Below are 18,157 nucleotides of genomic sequence, written 5' to 3' on the forward strand. Positions count from 1 at the left end.
CAGGCTCAGCGGCCATGGCTCACGGGCCCAGCCGCTCCGCAGCATGTGGGATCCTCCCGGACCGGGTCACGAACCCACGTCCCCTGCATCAGCAGGCGGACTCCCAACCACTGCGCCACCAGGGAAGCCCTCTGGCTTATATTTTATTCATACAGAAAAAAAAAAAATCAATCAACTCAGAATTATATACCTAATGATAATATTCTTCCAAAAAGAAGGCAAAATGAAGACATTTTTGATGAGAAAAAACTAAGAGAATTTATTGCCAGCAGACTTGGACTGACTATAAGAAATGCTAAGGAAATGATACCATTTGTAAAATCATATTTTCAGGAAGAATAAAGAGTACTGGAAATGGTAAATATCTATATAAATATAAAATATTACTTTCCTCTCTTTTAAGTTCTTTAAAATACATATAACAATATAAAGCAAAAGTCTTATCAATGAATCAATATTAAGGCATCTATAATATATGTAGATATAAGATAGCCTATACTATAAAGAACAAGAACAGGTAAATGGATCTATCTGGTTGCAAGTCTTGTGCATTTTATATGAAGTGGCATAATATTAATTCTAAATAGACTGAGAAAAGTTAAATTTCTATATTGAAATCACTGGAAACTCCAATAAAAATGCAAACAGGTATAGCTAAAAAGTCAAAAGGAAAATTAAAATGGAATTCTGAAAAATATCCAATTAATGCAAAAGAAGTCAAAAAAAGGGAGGAAGAAAGAAACAAAAATAGAAGGGACAAAATAAAATAAATAACAAAATCATAGACCAATACCCAACCATAACAATAATCATACTAAATGCTAATGGACTACACACGCCAATTAAAAGACAGAGAATTCTAGGGACTTCCCTGGTGGCACAGCGGTTAAGAATCCACCTGCCAATGCAGGGAACATGAGTTTGATCCCTGGTCTGGGAAGATCCCACATGCTGCAGAGCAACTAAGCCTGTGCACCGCAACTACTGAGCCTGCACTCCAGAGCCCACAAGCCACAACTACTGAGCCCGCGAACCACAACTACTAAAGCCCGCATGCCTAGAGCCCATGCTCTGCAACAAGAGAAGCCACCACAATGAGAAGCCTGTACACCGCATTAAAGAGTAGCCCCAGCTCACCGCAACTGGAGAAAGCCCACACACAGCAACGAAGACACAACGCAGCCAAAAATAAATTAATTTAAAAAAATTTTTTAAAAAGACAGAATTCTAAAAATGAATTTAAAAAAAGCAAGTTCCAACCATATGCTATGTATAAAAGATGCTTTTTTAAGCATAAAGACCGACTGAGAGTTAATGGACAGAAAAAGATACACCACGCTAACGTTTAGCATAAGGTGGCAAGAGTGCCTTTATTATTATTAACATTAAGCATAAGCAGGAAAGAGTGCCTTTATTATGATTAGACAAAGTAGATTCAAGACAACGAATATTACCTAAGATAAAGAAAGACATTTTATCATGACAAAAGGTTTAATTCACCAGGAAGACATAACAATCATGAATACGTATGTACCTAAATAACAGAGATTCAAAAGCCAAACGTAAAGCTGACAGAATTAGTTGAAAACTTTAACCCCTTCTCTCAGCAGCTGATACAACTAGAACAACAACAAAAAAATCATTGCATTACACATCATTTTAAGGGCATGTAGCACTAGGCTAGAACCACAGGCCGGATGATAAAATAAATCATAATAAATGTAAGACAACTGAAATCACACAGAGTATGTTCTCTAACCAGAATGAAATTTAGTTAGAAATCAATAAAAACAAGAGATCTAGAAAAATCTTAAATATATGAAAATTAAACAAGAGACTTGTACAGACCAAAGATGAAATCACAAGCAAAATTTAAAATCTTTTAAAATGAAAAATAATGAAAAATGCAACATTCCAAAATTTGGGGATGCACTGCTTAAAAGAACTTATCATTTAAAAACTAATATTAACAAAGTGTAAAATCAATGACCTAACATTTTACCTGAAGAAGCTAGAGAAGAGCAAAGGAAACTCAAGGTAAATAAAAGAACAAAATAAAGAGCAAAAATCAATAAATTAGAAAACAAACAACAGAGAAATTAACAAAGTGAAAAGTTGGTTCTTTGAAAAGATCAACAAAATTGATAAAGCCTAGCCTCATTAATCAGGAAAAAGAGAATATAAATATCAATATCAGGAATGAAACAGGGGGTATCAGTATAGTTCCTATAGGCATAAAAATGAGTGTAAGGGAATACTATGAACATTATGTGAACAAATTTGACAATTTAATGAAATAGACAAACCCCTTCAAAATACCACTTACCAAAATGTAATACCAGATAAAACAGAAATAGAATAACAGAATATCTATTAACAAAATTTAATTCATTATCAACAACATTCCTATTTGCAAGGAAGGTTTCACTGGTGAATTCTATCTAATATTTAAGGAAGAAATTATACGAATCTTACATAAATTTAGAAAAGAGAAGGGAGGGAATCTATTCAACTTCATTTTATAAGGACAGCAAAATCCTAATAGCAAAACCTACAGAAATTTTACAAAATAAAAAATTACAGATCAACATTCATCATAAACATGAATGCAAAAATCCTTGACAAAATATTAGCAACACAAACCCAACAATGTATAAAAAGGATAATAAATCATGATTAGGTACAGTTTATTCCAGGAACACAAGGTTGGTTAACATGCAAAAATCAATGTAGTTGATCATATTAATAGAGTAAAAAAAGAATAAAACATGCAATCATTTCAATAAATACAGAAAATGCATTTGACAAAATTCAACAACCATTCATGATCAAAGAAAAGAAAAAAACTTTCAGAAAACTAATAATAAAAAAGAATTTCCTCAGTCTGGTAAAGAACATCTAGAAAAAGCCTGTATAGCTAACATCACACCTGAAAGGTAAAACAATGAATGCATTCCCTCTAATATTGTATACTAGGATTGGGAACAAGAGTAAGGAATCCTACTTTCACCACTACTATTCAATATCGTACTGAAGAACCTAGCCAGCCTAATAAGGCAAAAGAAAAAAAAAAGGAATACAAATTGGAAAGAAAGCGGTAAAACTGTATTAATTTGCAAATGGAGTGACTGCCTACATAGAAAAGAATTCTGGATTCTAAAAAATATGCTATTAGAACAAATAAATAAATTTAGCAAGGTCACAAGATATATGGTACATGTATAAAAATCAATTGTATTTTGTATATACCAGCAGCAGACCATTAGAAAATGAAATTTTCTAAAATTCCATTTATAATAGGGTCAAAAACACAACTAAATTTAACAAAAGATGTGTCAGACCTCTACACTGGAAACTACAAAACAAGATGACAGAAATTAAAGATATATATAAATGAAGAATTACACTATGTTCATGAATTGAAAGACTCAATTTTTGTGAGTGTCTCCTCTCTCCAAACTGATACGGTACAATTCCAAATATAATTGCAACTGGATTTTTGGTAAAAAATTGACTAGCTAATCTTAAATTTTATATAGAAAATCAAATTCAAAACACTTTTAAAGAAGAACAGGGGCTTCCCTGGTGACACAGTGGTTAAGAATCTGTCTGCCAATGCAGGGCACACGGGTTCGATCCCTGGTCCGGGAAGATCCCACATGCCATGGAGCAACTAAGCCCGTGCACCACAACTAATGAGCCAGTGCTCTAGAGCCCACGAGCCACAACTACTGAAGCCCGTGCACCTAAAGCCTGTGCTCCACAGCAAGAGAAGCCACTGCAATAAGAAGCCCACGCACTGCAAGAAAGAGTAGCCCCCGCTCATCGCAACTAGAGAAAGCCCATACACAGCAGTGAAGACCCAACGCAGCCAAAAGTAAATAAATAAAATAAATTAAAAAAAAGAAGAAGAACAAATTTGGAAAAATACCTGTTTTAGAGACTTACTAATTTTTTTTATTTTATTGAAGTATAGTTGATTTACAATGTTGTCAAGATTTACAATGTTGTCATTTCTGCTGTCAAGTGACTCAGTTATACATATATATATTCTTTTTCATATTCTTTTCCAATATGGCTTATCACAGGTTATTGAATATAATTCTCTGTACTATACAGTAGGACCTTGTTGTTTATCCATCCTATATATACTAGTTTGCATCTGCTAATCCCAAAGAGACTTACTGTTATAAAGCTACAATAATCAAGGCTGTGTGGTACTAGCCTAAGAACTGACAAATAGATCAATGAAACAGGAGAGACAGAACAGAAATAGATCCATACTTACACAGTCATTTGATTTCAGACAAAGATATGGAAGTAATCCATTGGAGAAAGGAAGTTTTTTCAACAAATGGTGATGTAAAACTAGGTATTCATATGGGAAAAAATGAATCTTGATTCCTAACTCACAACAAATACGAAAATTAGAGATGGATCAAAGGTAAAAGCAACAATTTTAAAGCTGTTAAAAGAAACAAAGGATAACAGCTTCATGATTGAAGGCAGACAAAGATTTCTAAGGACACAAAAAGCAATAACCATAAAAATAACTGGTAAATTAGACTTCATCAAAATGGAAATCTTCTCATCGAAATACACTGTTAAGAAAATAATCAGGCAAGCCAAAGACTGAGAGAAAATACAGAAAAACAATATCTGGCAATGGACTTGTTCCTAGGATATATAAAGAACTCCTACAATTCAATAATAAAAAGAAATAACCCAATGGAAAAAATAAATGGGCAAAAGATCTGAACAAAACTTCACAAAAGATACACTAATAACCAATATGCACGTGAAAAAGTGCTGAAGGATGGACCTAGAGATTATCATACTAAGGGAAGTAAGTCAGTGTTGGGAAAACTAGTAAAATGGTCTTCTTCAGGCTTCAGAGGCAGAAGCAGGCCTCTGATCGACCTGTGACCCTGCCTGGACTGCATGCCTGCTTGCACACCTAACAACTGCTGCTAGCAAGTCAAGCAGCACTTACAATAAGAAAGGGAATGGGTCTTGGAATTTCTTGAGCCCTGGGGACCTGGCCAGTCCCCTGGGGTCTGGAAAATCTTGTGACTCACATGATGAAATTAACAGCATTGTTACAACTGAACCAGAGCTGAATTTTTGAGCAAAAACTGCTAATAGTTTGCTGCCTTTAATTATAAACAGAAGCCCCCAGAACTCCAATCTGAAGTCTCACCTGTGTGATGCACATACCACCCAGGACCCTTCCCAACTGGGGCTCCATATTGCTGTTACTTGGGACTTCCCAGCTGCTGTCTGGATCTGGAAGTAGGTGTTGGCCCAATTCGGTGATGTAAATACCCTGTAACGTTTTTCTAATATTCTTATTCTTTTCCTTCTAATGATTTTATATTAAAATTAAGTTAAATCACCTCTCATTAAAGAATTGATTAAAACTTTGTGTGAGACGAGTGGTTATTTTGGCAGCAAATCCAATGAACCTTAAAACCGAAAGCAGGCTTTTGGCAAAACAGTCAGAGAAAGACAAGTAACATATGATATCACTTTATGTAGAAACTAAAATATGATACAAATGAACTTATTTACAAGGCAGACTCACAGACTTAAGATTACCAAGGGGGAAACGGGGGGGAGGGATAAATTAGGAGTTTGGAATGACCAGATACAAACTACTATACATAAAATAGATAAACTATATAGCACAGGGAACTATATTCACTATCTTGTAATAACCTCTAATGAAAAAAGAATATGAAAAAATATATATATATAATTGAATCACTTTGCTATACACCAGAAACACAGCATTGTAAATCAACTATACTTCAAAAAAAAAAAAAAAGTGCTGAACACCATTAGCCATTAGGGAAATGTAAATTAATACCAGAGATATACTACTATCCACATGCCAGAATGGGTAAAAACAAAAAGACTGACAATAATATATGTTGGTAAGGATATGGAGCAACTAGAATTCTCATACACTGTAGAAGAAAATGTAAAATGGAACTTTGGGGAAAGTCTGGTAGTTCATCATAAAACTAAACATAAACATACCTACTCAAACCAGCAATTCTCTTTTTTAAAAATTATTTTACTTGGTATTTTAGAATTTAATCCATATTTTATTGTCACCCCCTCACCTGCCCCCTTCATTTATTTATTTGGCCACGCCGTGTGGCTTGAAGGATCTTAGTTCCCCGACCAGGGATTGAACGCAGGCCCTCAACAGTGAAAGCGTGGAGTCCTAACCACTGGACCACCAGGGAATTCCCTCAAACCAGCAATTCTATTCCTAGGTATTAAGAAGGAAAAAAAAATACATATATATATGTGTGTGTATGTGTGATATATACACACATATATATTATATATACACATATAAATAAAATAAATGTATATACATACATATAATACATATATACATACATGTAAAATAAATACATACACACAACACGGGATTGAACTGCGCAGGTCCACTTATACATGATTTCTTTCACTAAATACATACTACAGTACTACACGATCTAAGGTGGGCTGAATCCGTAGATGGAGAATCACAGATGCAGAGGGCCAACTGCAAAGTTATATGTGGGATTTTTGACTGCAGGGAGGGTTGAAACAACTCCTGCACTGTTCAAGGGTCAATTATATATATATATATATATATATATATATATATATATATATATATATATATATATATATATATATATATATATAAAATCTCCATATCCATAAAATAACTTGTCTAAGAATGTTCATAGCAGCTTTATTTACAATTGCCAAAAACTAGAAACAGCTCAGGTAGCCATCAACAGAAGAATGGATAAACAAACTAAGCTTTCTAGTCACCTGCTTCCACGTTGGCACCCCTGTGATACAACAACTAGGTTGTTCTCTTTAAATACAAATTGTACTTAAATACACCCTCCTACCACCCTGTTGTAGTTGGAATAAAGTTCCAACTCCTACCACATCTACAAGGCCCTGTGATCTAGCTCTCACTTACCTCACCTCACACCATTTTCTCCAGAAGTCTCCCTTCTATATCTCAAAAATTATAAACTAATTCCATTTTAAGGGCTTGCACTGGCTGTCCTCTATCTGGGCAGCTGTGCATCCAGAATTTTACATGCCTCTTTCCCATTACTCTGGGCTTAATTCAAATATCTCTTCTCCAGACCCTCCCCGATTGCTAAACTAAGTAGCTTTCTTTTCCCCTCTCTCTATCCCATTACCCTCTCTTATTTATTCATTGCACTATGTGAAATTATCTTTTGTTATTTATATACCGACTGTTTTTTTTTCTCAGCCCAAAGGTGAGCATAAAGACATCTTGTTGACCAAAATATTCCTCAGTACCTAAATGAGTTACTATTATAAAGCAGGCACTCAGTAAATATATGTCGACTAGTTATTGCCATATTCAGGGTTGTCTCCAAATGCTAACACAATCTTAAGATCAATATAAACAGTGACATAGCTTATACTTTCTTCCAAAGTCTTAATAGAGATATTCAAAGAATTAAAGGAATTTAAGAAATGAACACTTCCCTTATTATTAAGGTTAAACATTGAATGACTACCATGCATTGGGCTGTGCTTTACATTATTTAATTTCTCAAAAACCTTGGTCTATATGGGTGGTAACCATGTATAAAAATGCAAATTCAGAGAGATTTAGTAATTTCTTCAAAGCCACACAGCTAACACGTGGTAGGACCAAAATTCACAGTCTTCTAAAGTCCATGCTTTTCCACACTATCACAGATCATGATAACTTAATGCATACTTTTTCTCTTATTTTGAAAGATTCTTCCAAAATAGGACTCAAAATTTATCAATGATGTTTACAAAATTAGAAATTCAACCTTTATTTACCTTCACTTATTTGGAATTTTTAAGAACAACCTAAAGCCACAGATGCCATTTATGTTTCACTGAAGAAAATTATAAAGGCTCATTAAATACTTCTATAATTGTGGTCAGTTATACTTCTTAACACTGAGCTCAGGTAATTTTCTCTGAATGAACAGAGATTTATTTAAGAAAAATAAAACACTTTGCCTTAAAATCTCTCTAATACTTAATAGTGGGAAAAGGGGAAAGTTTATAGGGGAAATTAACAAGAATTCATAATGTTAATCAATTATACAGAGTGCGAAACCATCTTCAAAGATGTAAATTACTGATCATTTCATCCTTGTTATTACTATTCTTTTTCAGTATGGATACATAACCCATTTATTTCCAGTTTTAGAGAGAATGGTTTTCCCTTTAAGTTCCCACAATTCCATCCAACAATAATACTAGCATTATTGTATTATATTAGATTTTAAGTATTCCTCAAATTCACATCTGCCTAAAGGGCCTGCTAGTAGTGGGTAATGAAACTTTTTATGCCTCCCAATTTGGAATATTCCCCTTCTTTTTCCTCCTTCCCTACTGCTACAAACTCCACCCATGTCTAGGACTTTCTCTCCTCAGCTAGCTCAGCTTCTCACTAGTGTACCTTTTTTTCACCCTAGAAACTTCCCTTACTATCCCCAGATGTACCCTCTGATGAAATGGCCTGAAGAGTCAGCAGTGAATTTTGCTTTCTCACTGGAAAACAGGTAAATCCTGTCATGTTTTAGTTAAAATGATTTATAATCATCACTTAGGAAGCCTTTATCTTCTATGTATCCCTCACTGAACATAAAAGTTATAATGTCTAGAAAACTTAAAAAAGGATGTGCACTCTAAGCCAGAGAATCCAGAAGGAATGATAGTGAAAAGGACTGTTGGGTATATTCACTATCTCAGTCAGCACAAAGAAAAAGAAAATGTCAAATGTCAAAAAGGACAAAACCAGGAGGCCTGGGCATTCACACTGGCAATAAGCCACAGCTGCTCAATAAAGAGAGCGTTTCCCATCCCCAAATCCCCACCCTCTAAGGCCTAAAAAACAACCACCACTCTTAGAGCTCACAGTGTTCCTTCACCCAACAGGCAAGCAGGTGCTATTTGGGTTAGAGAAAAGCTCTGTCTAAACTATCTGGAAGAGACTTCCCCGGTGGCGCAGTGGTTAACAATCCTCCTGCCAGTGTGAGGGACATGGGTTCGATCCCTGGTCCGGGAAGATCCCACATGCCGCGGAGCAACTATGCCCATGCAACACAAACTGAGCCTGCGCTCTAGAGCCCGCGAACCACAACTACTGAAGCCAGCGCGCCTAAAGCCCGTGCTAGAGCCCGTGCTGCGCAACAAGAGAAGCCACCGCAATGAGAAGCCCGCACACCGCAACAAAGAGTAGCCCCCGCTCACCGCAGCTAGAGAAAGCCCACGCGCAGCAACGAAGAACCAACGCAGCCAAAAACAAACAATCTGGAAATCTGAACTTCTGCTCCCACAGGCACAGCATCACATGTGGTGATTAGGTCTAAAGTACCATTAGCCACTATTAGTTCTGGCCTAGGATTAGAACAATTACAATAATTTAAATGGCTATTATTTATTGAGTATTTAAGCATATGTCAGACACTGTGCTAAAGTACTTTATATACCTCATTTAATCCTTACAGGAACCCCACACGATAGGTACTTACTGTTATTTCTATTTTTTTCAGATGTGTAAGCTGAGGTACAGAGAAGTTAGGTAATTTGCCCATGTGTAGAAAGTGGTGAAATCAGAATTCTAACAGTATTCTGATTGATAGCAAACCTATAATTATACAGTATTTATAGGATGATGAACCAATGAACTTGTAGAAACAATTTCACATATTCCTATACTGGGTCTGCCTATATTTGACCAGGCAGAATCCTAATAGGTATATTTTGATCCTATTAGGTTCATCAGCTAAACTGTAGACTTTATTTACTCTAATTAAATATCACAAATATAGCTATTTTAAAAAGCACACAAAATTTACCAACCGCTTAGCACATACCTACTGTGATGTTACCCATCTTGCTTTGTAATGTTATATTACCTGTAAAAGAGAAAAAGACAACTTTATACATTAGGGATAATCTAAAAAGGAACTGTGTTAATGGTATCCTAAAACATGGTTAGATACCCACAACGTTATTTAATAACATTGTTATTATTGTTGGCAATTTTTCTCAGATCACAAACCTAGTGAGAGATTCAGTTGCAACTCGAAAATAAACAGATTTAGACAACTATACAAATTCTCTTCCTCCACCCCACCTTAATCTTTTATAGCATAACTAAAAAACAAACCCCCATACTTTCCGGGAAACATGGAAGAAAAATAATGATTCTTCTAATACCCTAAAATGAAAAAATTACTTAAATGTGCTCAATACTCATTTTCAATCTAAACATCACAATATTTATCAGACCACACAAAGCCAAGTTTTGAACCAAATAACACTAAAATAATCCATGGAAAAAAGTAATTACTATTATTTTTCAGGCCAGTTTGGCATGTCTATCTGTTAGATTAAAGTGGTTTCTGTGCCAAGAGTTTAAAAGTTTTGAGGCAGGAATAATGAAAACACTGAAATACGACCAACAAAGAAAATAATCTTATAATATTTCCACCTTTCAATGAAAATATATTTTCCAGGATACGTATAGGATATTACAACCATTCTTCCCAGCCCCTTCCTCCAATACCAAAAACAGTAGGATTTTTCTTCATATGTGTTTGCATGTATAATTACTCCTAGAGTCATACTACCTATATTTACTGCACTGAAAGTGTAGGCAATATTATCTCTTCTACCATAATTCCAAAACTACAGTAAGAAGTAAAGGAATAACTTATCTCAGAATTAATCTAGAGTAAGTGAAATCACTTACTTCATTTCATGCATCTTGTAAATACTGACATGTATCAGTACCCAGGAAAAAGAAGAAAAAAAAAGGCACTTGATTCATTTGTCCAAAGTCAAATGTGCTCTAAAAGTTTTATATTCCATCATACTTCATGTGAATATATGAATAAAATTGGGCTTGTGTGAGCTTCCCTGGTGGCGCAGTGGTTGAGAGTCCGCCTGCCGATGCAGGGGACACGGGTTCGTGCCCCGGTCCGGGAGGATCCCACATGCCACGGAGCCGCTGGGCCTGTGAGCCACGGCCGCTGGGCCTGCGCGTCTGGAGCCTGTGCTCCGCAGCGGGAGAGGCTGCAGCAGTGAGGCCTGTATACCGCAAAAAAAAAAAAAAAAAATTGGGCTTGTGTGAAGTTAAGCTTATAAAACTATTTTCAAGTTTCAGTAAGTTACAAGGTTGGGAAGAACCTCCTGTTAAATGGTTAAGTAAATAAATATTATTTCATTGGTGTGCTCTAGATACTCTTCCAATTTTCAAACCCAGTAAATGCAGATTCACATGCAAGTAGTAGCCAAAGATCTTATAGCTTCTAAGATGGCTTCCAATGATCCCTGCCTCCCGGTATTCATGCCCTTGTATAATCTCCTCCACTCATGTGTAGGAGATTTGCTTTGTTTTTACCAAAGAGAATACTAAGGGCAAAAATGATGGGATGTTACTTCCAAGACTAGGTAACAAAAAGATTCTGGCTTCTGTCTTGCCAGCTGTCTTTTGCTCTGATGGAAGCCAGCTTGCCATGTTGTCAACTGCCCTATGAAAAAGGACCAAGAGCAAGGACCTGAAAGAGGCCCCAAGCCAAGAGAATCTAAATTGAATCCTGCCAACAACCATGAGTGAACCAGGAAGCAGATTCTCTCTTGGCTGAACCTTCAAATAAGCCCATGGCCCCAGCTGATACCTTGATTACAACTTTGAGAGAGATCTGGAGGCAGAGGACCCAGTTAAGCGACACCCAGATTCCTGACCCATTCAAAGTGTAAGAAAATAAATGTTCGTTGTTTTCAGCTGCTAAATTTGTTACACAGGACGAGGTAACTAGAAAAGATTTTGAAAGCTGGAAGTGGGGTGATGCCACAATAACTAAAAATATTGGAATAGCTTTGGAACTTGACAGTAGGCATAGGCTGGAAGGATTTTTAGGAGCATGGTAGAGAAAACCTAAATTGCTTGAACAGTGTGTTAGCAGAAAGCTGGACTTTGCGTCTACTTCCCAAGAAGGCTCAAAAGGAAGAGAAGAAAATGTTTTTGGAAACTGCAGGAAGGCAGATCCCTGTTAAGTAGTATTGGAAACTCTTCAACACTGTTACTATCAGTAACGTGGAAAGTAGGAAATGTGCCTAATGAACTGAATGATCTAGCCACAGAGACTGCCAAGCAGAGTCAAAGTGTGGTAGGCGCTGCCTATTTTTCCTTGGCGCTTCAGTAAAATGCAAGAGAAGAAAGATAAGCTAAACTAAAGAAAGGACTGTTAAACAACAAAAAGACCAGGACATGAATGATTTTGAAAAGTCTGAGCTTCTCAAGACGGCCAAAGATGCTAAAGGTAAGAATGGCTTCTATACAAAGTCTGAATCCAGGGCATGGCCAGAACACGGCCTAAAAATAAAACTGGTGGATTGACTGTAAAATCTTTTGTTAAGAATCCAGAAAGCTCAAGGGTGATACCTCACAGTATTAATCAGTTATACAAAACGTCCATTAAACAGATTATGGGTATCTCACAGATCCTCTCAGTCAAACAATAGGTCCTCTAGAAAGCTTGAGAATACTGTACCTTAATAACTCTGCAGAAGTCCGTATTTTGAAGAGATTCTTGGCTGTGGCTTTTATCTAATGGAATAAACCCCAATATGATTCACAGGAGGCTGACAAAATATTTGAGAGAAGTGTATCAGCAAACACATTGCTAACTTCTACTGAGAGGGACAGTGACAGTACAAAGTGAAATGAGACCATTCAACCCCCAAAATTCTGCTGGCAGGAAGCAGACTGAGCAAACTCCTCAGCTGCAAACACATGCTACATTTCATGAAAAAGGAAGGATGACTCAGAGTGCAAAGTCTGGAACCCTGAAGAATTATCGCAAGGCCTTGAGATCTAATCAAGTAACCTCCAACGTTTGCCCACCTGAATTTCAAAATCATTATGGATCAATGACTCCTTTGTGCCCCTTATTTTCTCCTCTTTGGACAGGAAAGTCTATAGAAATTATCCTATGCATATCCCATCCTTGTATTCTGAGTGTGTAGGTGGTGTATGTGGGTTGAGGGGGCTAAAGAACTTGTCTCTTCAGTTCACAGGTCTTCAGATTCAGAAGAACAATATTTGAGTTATATTTAAGCAACTATACCCAACGAGGCTCATCTACATCTGGATCTGATTTTGATGTAGAGATTGTGGACTCTGAGGAGATATGTAATGGGATGAGACTTTGGGAACCCTGAAAGGAAGGGAGTGCGTTTTGCATGTGGGAAGGACCCGAATCACTTGCAGGGGTTGCAGAGAACAGACTGGCCATCCAAAACCTTATAGGCTATCTGGGGAGATGCACACATGAGAAGTTAAAAATTAGAATTTATTAATAATTATAAGTGAATGTTGTAACTGAACAGTATGAATTAGTTGCCACAGCCATTCAGAGGAAACAGGCTAAAATGACCTGGCATGAACAGGGAGAATAGTGATATTGGAGGTATCACCAGAGTGGAAGTTTGAAATGTGGGTAAAATTTGATGCTGAAGGGAAAGGATTTTGTGGAAAAAATAATGAAGTAAGCAAAGGTAAAAAGGCATAACGATACACGCTACTATTTAAATCATGCTCATCAGTTAGGCTGGAGCAATTAGGCAAGTCTATGAGGACAGGGATTAAGTCTTTCTTATTTAGTGTTATATTTTGAGAGCTTAGTATATTGCCCAGTACATAGTAAATACTATTATTTTTTGAACAAATTAGTTTCGAAAAATAGGTAAAAATAAATCTGTAGAAGAACCATAGAGTGCTTAGTCTATTGACTTTATCCTATATTGAAGGAGTCACTGAAGAATTTCAAGATAGGCAACAATACAAGAAAAACATCTTGTATTCCTTCCTAATCTTTAGGAAAATTAAGCTAGTGTGAGACGCTCAGAATTCTCTTTACTGTTTTCACCTTATGAATACTTCAAAAATAAGGTAAAGCAGACCCCTGATATTTGTGATTTTAACTGTTAGTAAAGAACTATGACATAGTTCTACAGTCAGTCATTTAGCTAGTAATAAGTTCAGTCACCCACTCGCAAGGCAAAATTTTGGAGCTTTATTACCTTATACTAGTCTTCAGTGAATGCAGTAAAAATTTACTTTTTTAAATGAAAATAGAAAATGTGGTCTTTCTCAAAAAGTTAATCATTAGTGCTTGTAATGAAAGTGAAGTGATCAAGAAAACAACAGTTTTAGAGCCATAAAATAGCTTTAGATCCATTAAAAAATGAGGACTAGTTCACATTATAGCAGAATCTGTACAGTCTCAAACTACCTCTCTCTTGAATGTTAGTTCTGTACAGTAAAAGCATAACAGAACAAGAAAAGTATGGAACTAATTTTAAATATAAAGAATATATCAAAATATTTTTTATCAACACTAAAGGATTTTTAAAGCAATAAACAAAAAAAATTCTCCACTTATATCAAAATATTTAGAAAACCTCTACCCTAAACAGAAATATTCCAAAGTCATTAAAATATACAACATGGAACTCTTGTCTCCAATACTTTGTGGAATAAGGTAGAATATTGTAAAGTACACAAATCTACCAAATGGGCATTACTAACACAATTTTCTATATTTTGGTTTCACCCATTTCATCTCCAACCACTGAAAATAAACAAATCAACTATTTGAGAGCAGTACATCTTTGCAAAAGCCTTCCTTCCAATAAAGCAGATGCCATATGGTCTGTAATAATTATGTGTGCTGACTCTTCTTTCAAGTTATGAAACTTTTCCACAAACCCCAATTTTTGAGAAAATATATAGTTCTTCTTAACTAGCAACTCTTCATTCTAGTGTGGTCAGAGGAAAAATAAGCTATCGATTTAAAGATAAACATCAGTTTATTTTTCTTCACTAAAATAAATGTAATTATGGTTAAAAACAGCACATATACTTTCATAATCCAAACAGAGAAAGCAAATATCCTTAAAAGTTAAATCCTTTTTGTGCTTCTTTTTTAGGGGGAGGGCTGCAGGAGCAGGAAGAGAGAGATTTTTTATTTGCAAGCCACAGGGCTAAATGGTAAGAACACAGAGATAAATAAAACACGACCTTTGCTCTTTAATAAGGCAAGAATTTATGGGTCAATGGAAGGCCAGAGATGGGGGAAGGCTGCTTTAGCTGAGTACTAAAAGATTACTAAAAGTCAATGAGATAAAGAAAGCCGGGAAAATCATTTTAGGAAGACTATAATTGATAAATATGATCAAGGGCTCTGATCAAAAACTCAGAAGAACAAGTAAGAATATACACAGGAAGAAGTAAGACACTGTGTAATTCTAGAAGACAAAGCATAAGGTCAGAAAAAGGAATTAGTAAGTTAGCTAAGTCACTGAAGCAGTAGAAAAGGGTTTGGGTAAGAAAACGCCATGTTCAATGTGCCTTTCTAATAACCAACCATAGCTGTAGTGAAGAGGATGAATTTGAAGAAGGCAAGACTGGAAGCAAACTTACTGTTAGAGTTGAGGCAAGAGATGACAAGAATATGAATTAGAATAGTAGAAGTTTGGGGACTTCCCTGGTGGTGCAGTGGTTGAGAATCCACCTGCCAATGCAGGGGACACGGGTTCGATCTCTGGTCTGGGAAGATCCCACATGCCGCGGAGCAACTAAGCCCATGCGCCACAACTACTGAGCCTGAGCTCTAGAGCCCGTGAGCCACAACTACTGAGCCCACGTGCTGCAACTACTGAAGCCCACGCGCCTAGAGTCCGTGCTCCGCAACAAGAGAAGCCACAGCAATAAGAAGCCCACGCACCACAACGAAGTGTAGCCCCTGCTCGTTGCAACTAGAGAAAGCCCGCGCACAGCAACAAAGACCGAACGCAGCCAAAAATAATCAGTAAATAAATAAATTTTTAAAAAACCAAAAGAAAAGTAGAAGTTTGAAAGAAAAAACTGGGATAGATTGAAGAAATATTTAGATGATAAAACCTACCTATACTTTGGGATTGATAGATGTGGAAGGTGATAGAGAGAGGAATTTAGGGTTACTTCTAGATTCTAGCTTGGGAAATTAGGTACATGGTAATATTAGAATCTGCAAATGGAAATAAAGGAGGAGGATTATATTATGGATGAGGTTGGGGAGGTGAGGGCTGGGAAAGTAGGAGAAAAGAAGTTAGAAATGTGAAGTCGTTTGAGAAGCCTGTAAAGATCCAAATGGCTATATCTATATCTACTAAGCAGATGGATGTATAAGCTGGAAGTCAGCACTAGAGATACATATTTGAATTATTAGAATACAAGGGCAGTTGAGACTCAAAAGTGTATAAGATGCCCAAGGAAAAGAAAGAATGGAAAAAACAATGAAACAAGGATGAAATTCTGGAGAACAGCAAGGGGGTGTGGAAAGAGGAGGAACTAATAGACATTTGAGAAAGAGCAGTTATAAATATAAGATGTGACACAGACGGCCAGTACCCCCTAATACTTGTGTGCCTTTCTCCTTCCTTAGAACACACTAAACTCTTTATCTCAGACTTCTGCAGTTAAAGTCATTTGAAAACATTCTGGCTAACAAATTTCTCACATGATCCTCTATGATCTCTCTTCCTTTAGTGGAAGCTTGGAAGCCACACACTGAAAATGGCAGCATCAGCTTTATGGAAGGAGCCCAGTCCCTCGAAGGACCTGAGCGGAGTCCAAACACTGCATGAAGTAGCAACATATTTTATCATATGTCTAAATCATGAAAAAAAAAAACTATGCTGTCTGTACCACAAAGGGAGCTGTAATTCCTCTCTGGTATTTCATATAAAAAAGTCTTAAGTGTCCAGATTCAACATTAACATAAATTATCATGTGTTAAAATGACAAACTTCACAATGAACTTAAGAATAAACACTAGAATTAGAACAAAGCATTTTCATGAACTTCATGAAGAGTTCCATTTAATCCAATAAAAGTTCCTTTCTTTTAAAATTTTATATTACTTCTGACTTTCTAAATTCACAAGGCAGATTTATAAATTCACCAGAGCCTATATGTCCTTCTTAAAGCAAATTGAGGCATTTCTTTGTGCTATCAAAATGATCAACTGTATTTGTATAGTTTGTATAACTTTTACTTCTGTGAAAGTTTCCAAAATCCAAAGTAATTATTTAAGGAACAGTTTAAGCATGTACAAATTGCTAAATCTTTGGGGAACAAAGGACTTCCGAAGTACAGAAAAATGAGAGAACTAATAGTTATCAATTTATGTATTAATGTATGTTCCCAAAGAGTCTAAAATAAGACCCTAAGTTATATAGGGAATCTAAATATTTTAAATGCAGTTTTATTCATTAATCATTTATTCCAAATAATAACATAAGTTAAATATAAAACACTAAAATGACTGTCATGAGTACTCCTACATATTAACCCTAATTAATTTGTTTAAATTATGTCATAAATAAAATCAATCCCAGCAAACCATTTCAAGGAAGCTTTTCTTTCTAAGTCAGGAGACTATATACCTATATTTAAAAAATATATTTACTAGAATATATATAAATACATGTATATCTTATATATACATGTACAAAATTCTTTTAAAATCACAAATATTCAAAGAGCAGAATATAATAAAATGTACTTTACACAGAATCTAATTTTTTATAATTTAGAAGGAAATCAAGATAGTAAACTGTCACAAAATTTTATATCTAAACACAAACTATCCAAGTACTCATTCTCCCACTAGGTTCTCAGTGCCAGAACATTGGGGAATATTTGTTGAGTCAATGAATAAACTAGTTTCTTTTGTATTAGAAGGCACACATACTTAATAGATGTGATTCAACCAACATTATAAATAGTAAATATTACTAGTCAATTAGATTACTCATTTTCTTACCAAGAAAATATTGTTAGCTCTACTTAAAAATTTCATTTTGAAAACCATTCAAGATAGATTTTTCCCTTCTCTACACACACGAGTCAATTTGCAAAGCCAGGAAAGACATATTACTCCTTTCATTTTCCCTTTCCTCATTACCTCTTAAGTATTCAGCAGTATGTTGGGTATTAGTTTGCATCAGGGTATATGAACAAAAAGAATATACAGACAAGAAATAAATTTCATGCTCT

The 18,157-nt window shown here is 35.7% G+C and overlaps 1 protein-coding gene across 4 annotated transcripts in view; it reads right to left on the bottom strand.

The window, feature by feature from the left end:
• FAM185A (family with sequence similarity 185 member A) overlaps positions 1-18,157 on the bottom strand; it is a 67,284-nt gene that overhangs the window by 31,050 nt on the left and 18,077 nt on the right. For all 4 annotated transcript variants that reach the window (XM_029233609.1, XM_029233608.1, XM_029233606.1 and 1 more), the window contains exon 5: positions 9,921-9,962. In XM_029233609.1, the coding sequence (XP_029089442.1) occupies positions 9,921-9,962 (42 nt within the window). The remainder of the gene's footprint in view (positions 1-9,920; positions 9,963-18,157) is intronic.

This window comes from Monodon monoceros, unplaced genomic scaffold (assembly GCF_005190385.1).
Source record: "Monodon monoceros isolate NGI ecotype Baffin Bay Population unplaced genomic scaffold, NGI_Narwhal_1 Super_Scaffold_2, whole genome shotgun sequence".
NCBI classification, from domain to species: Eukaryota; Metazoa; Chordata; class Mammalia; order Artiodactyla; family Monodontidae; genus Monodon; species Monodon monoceros.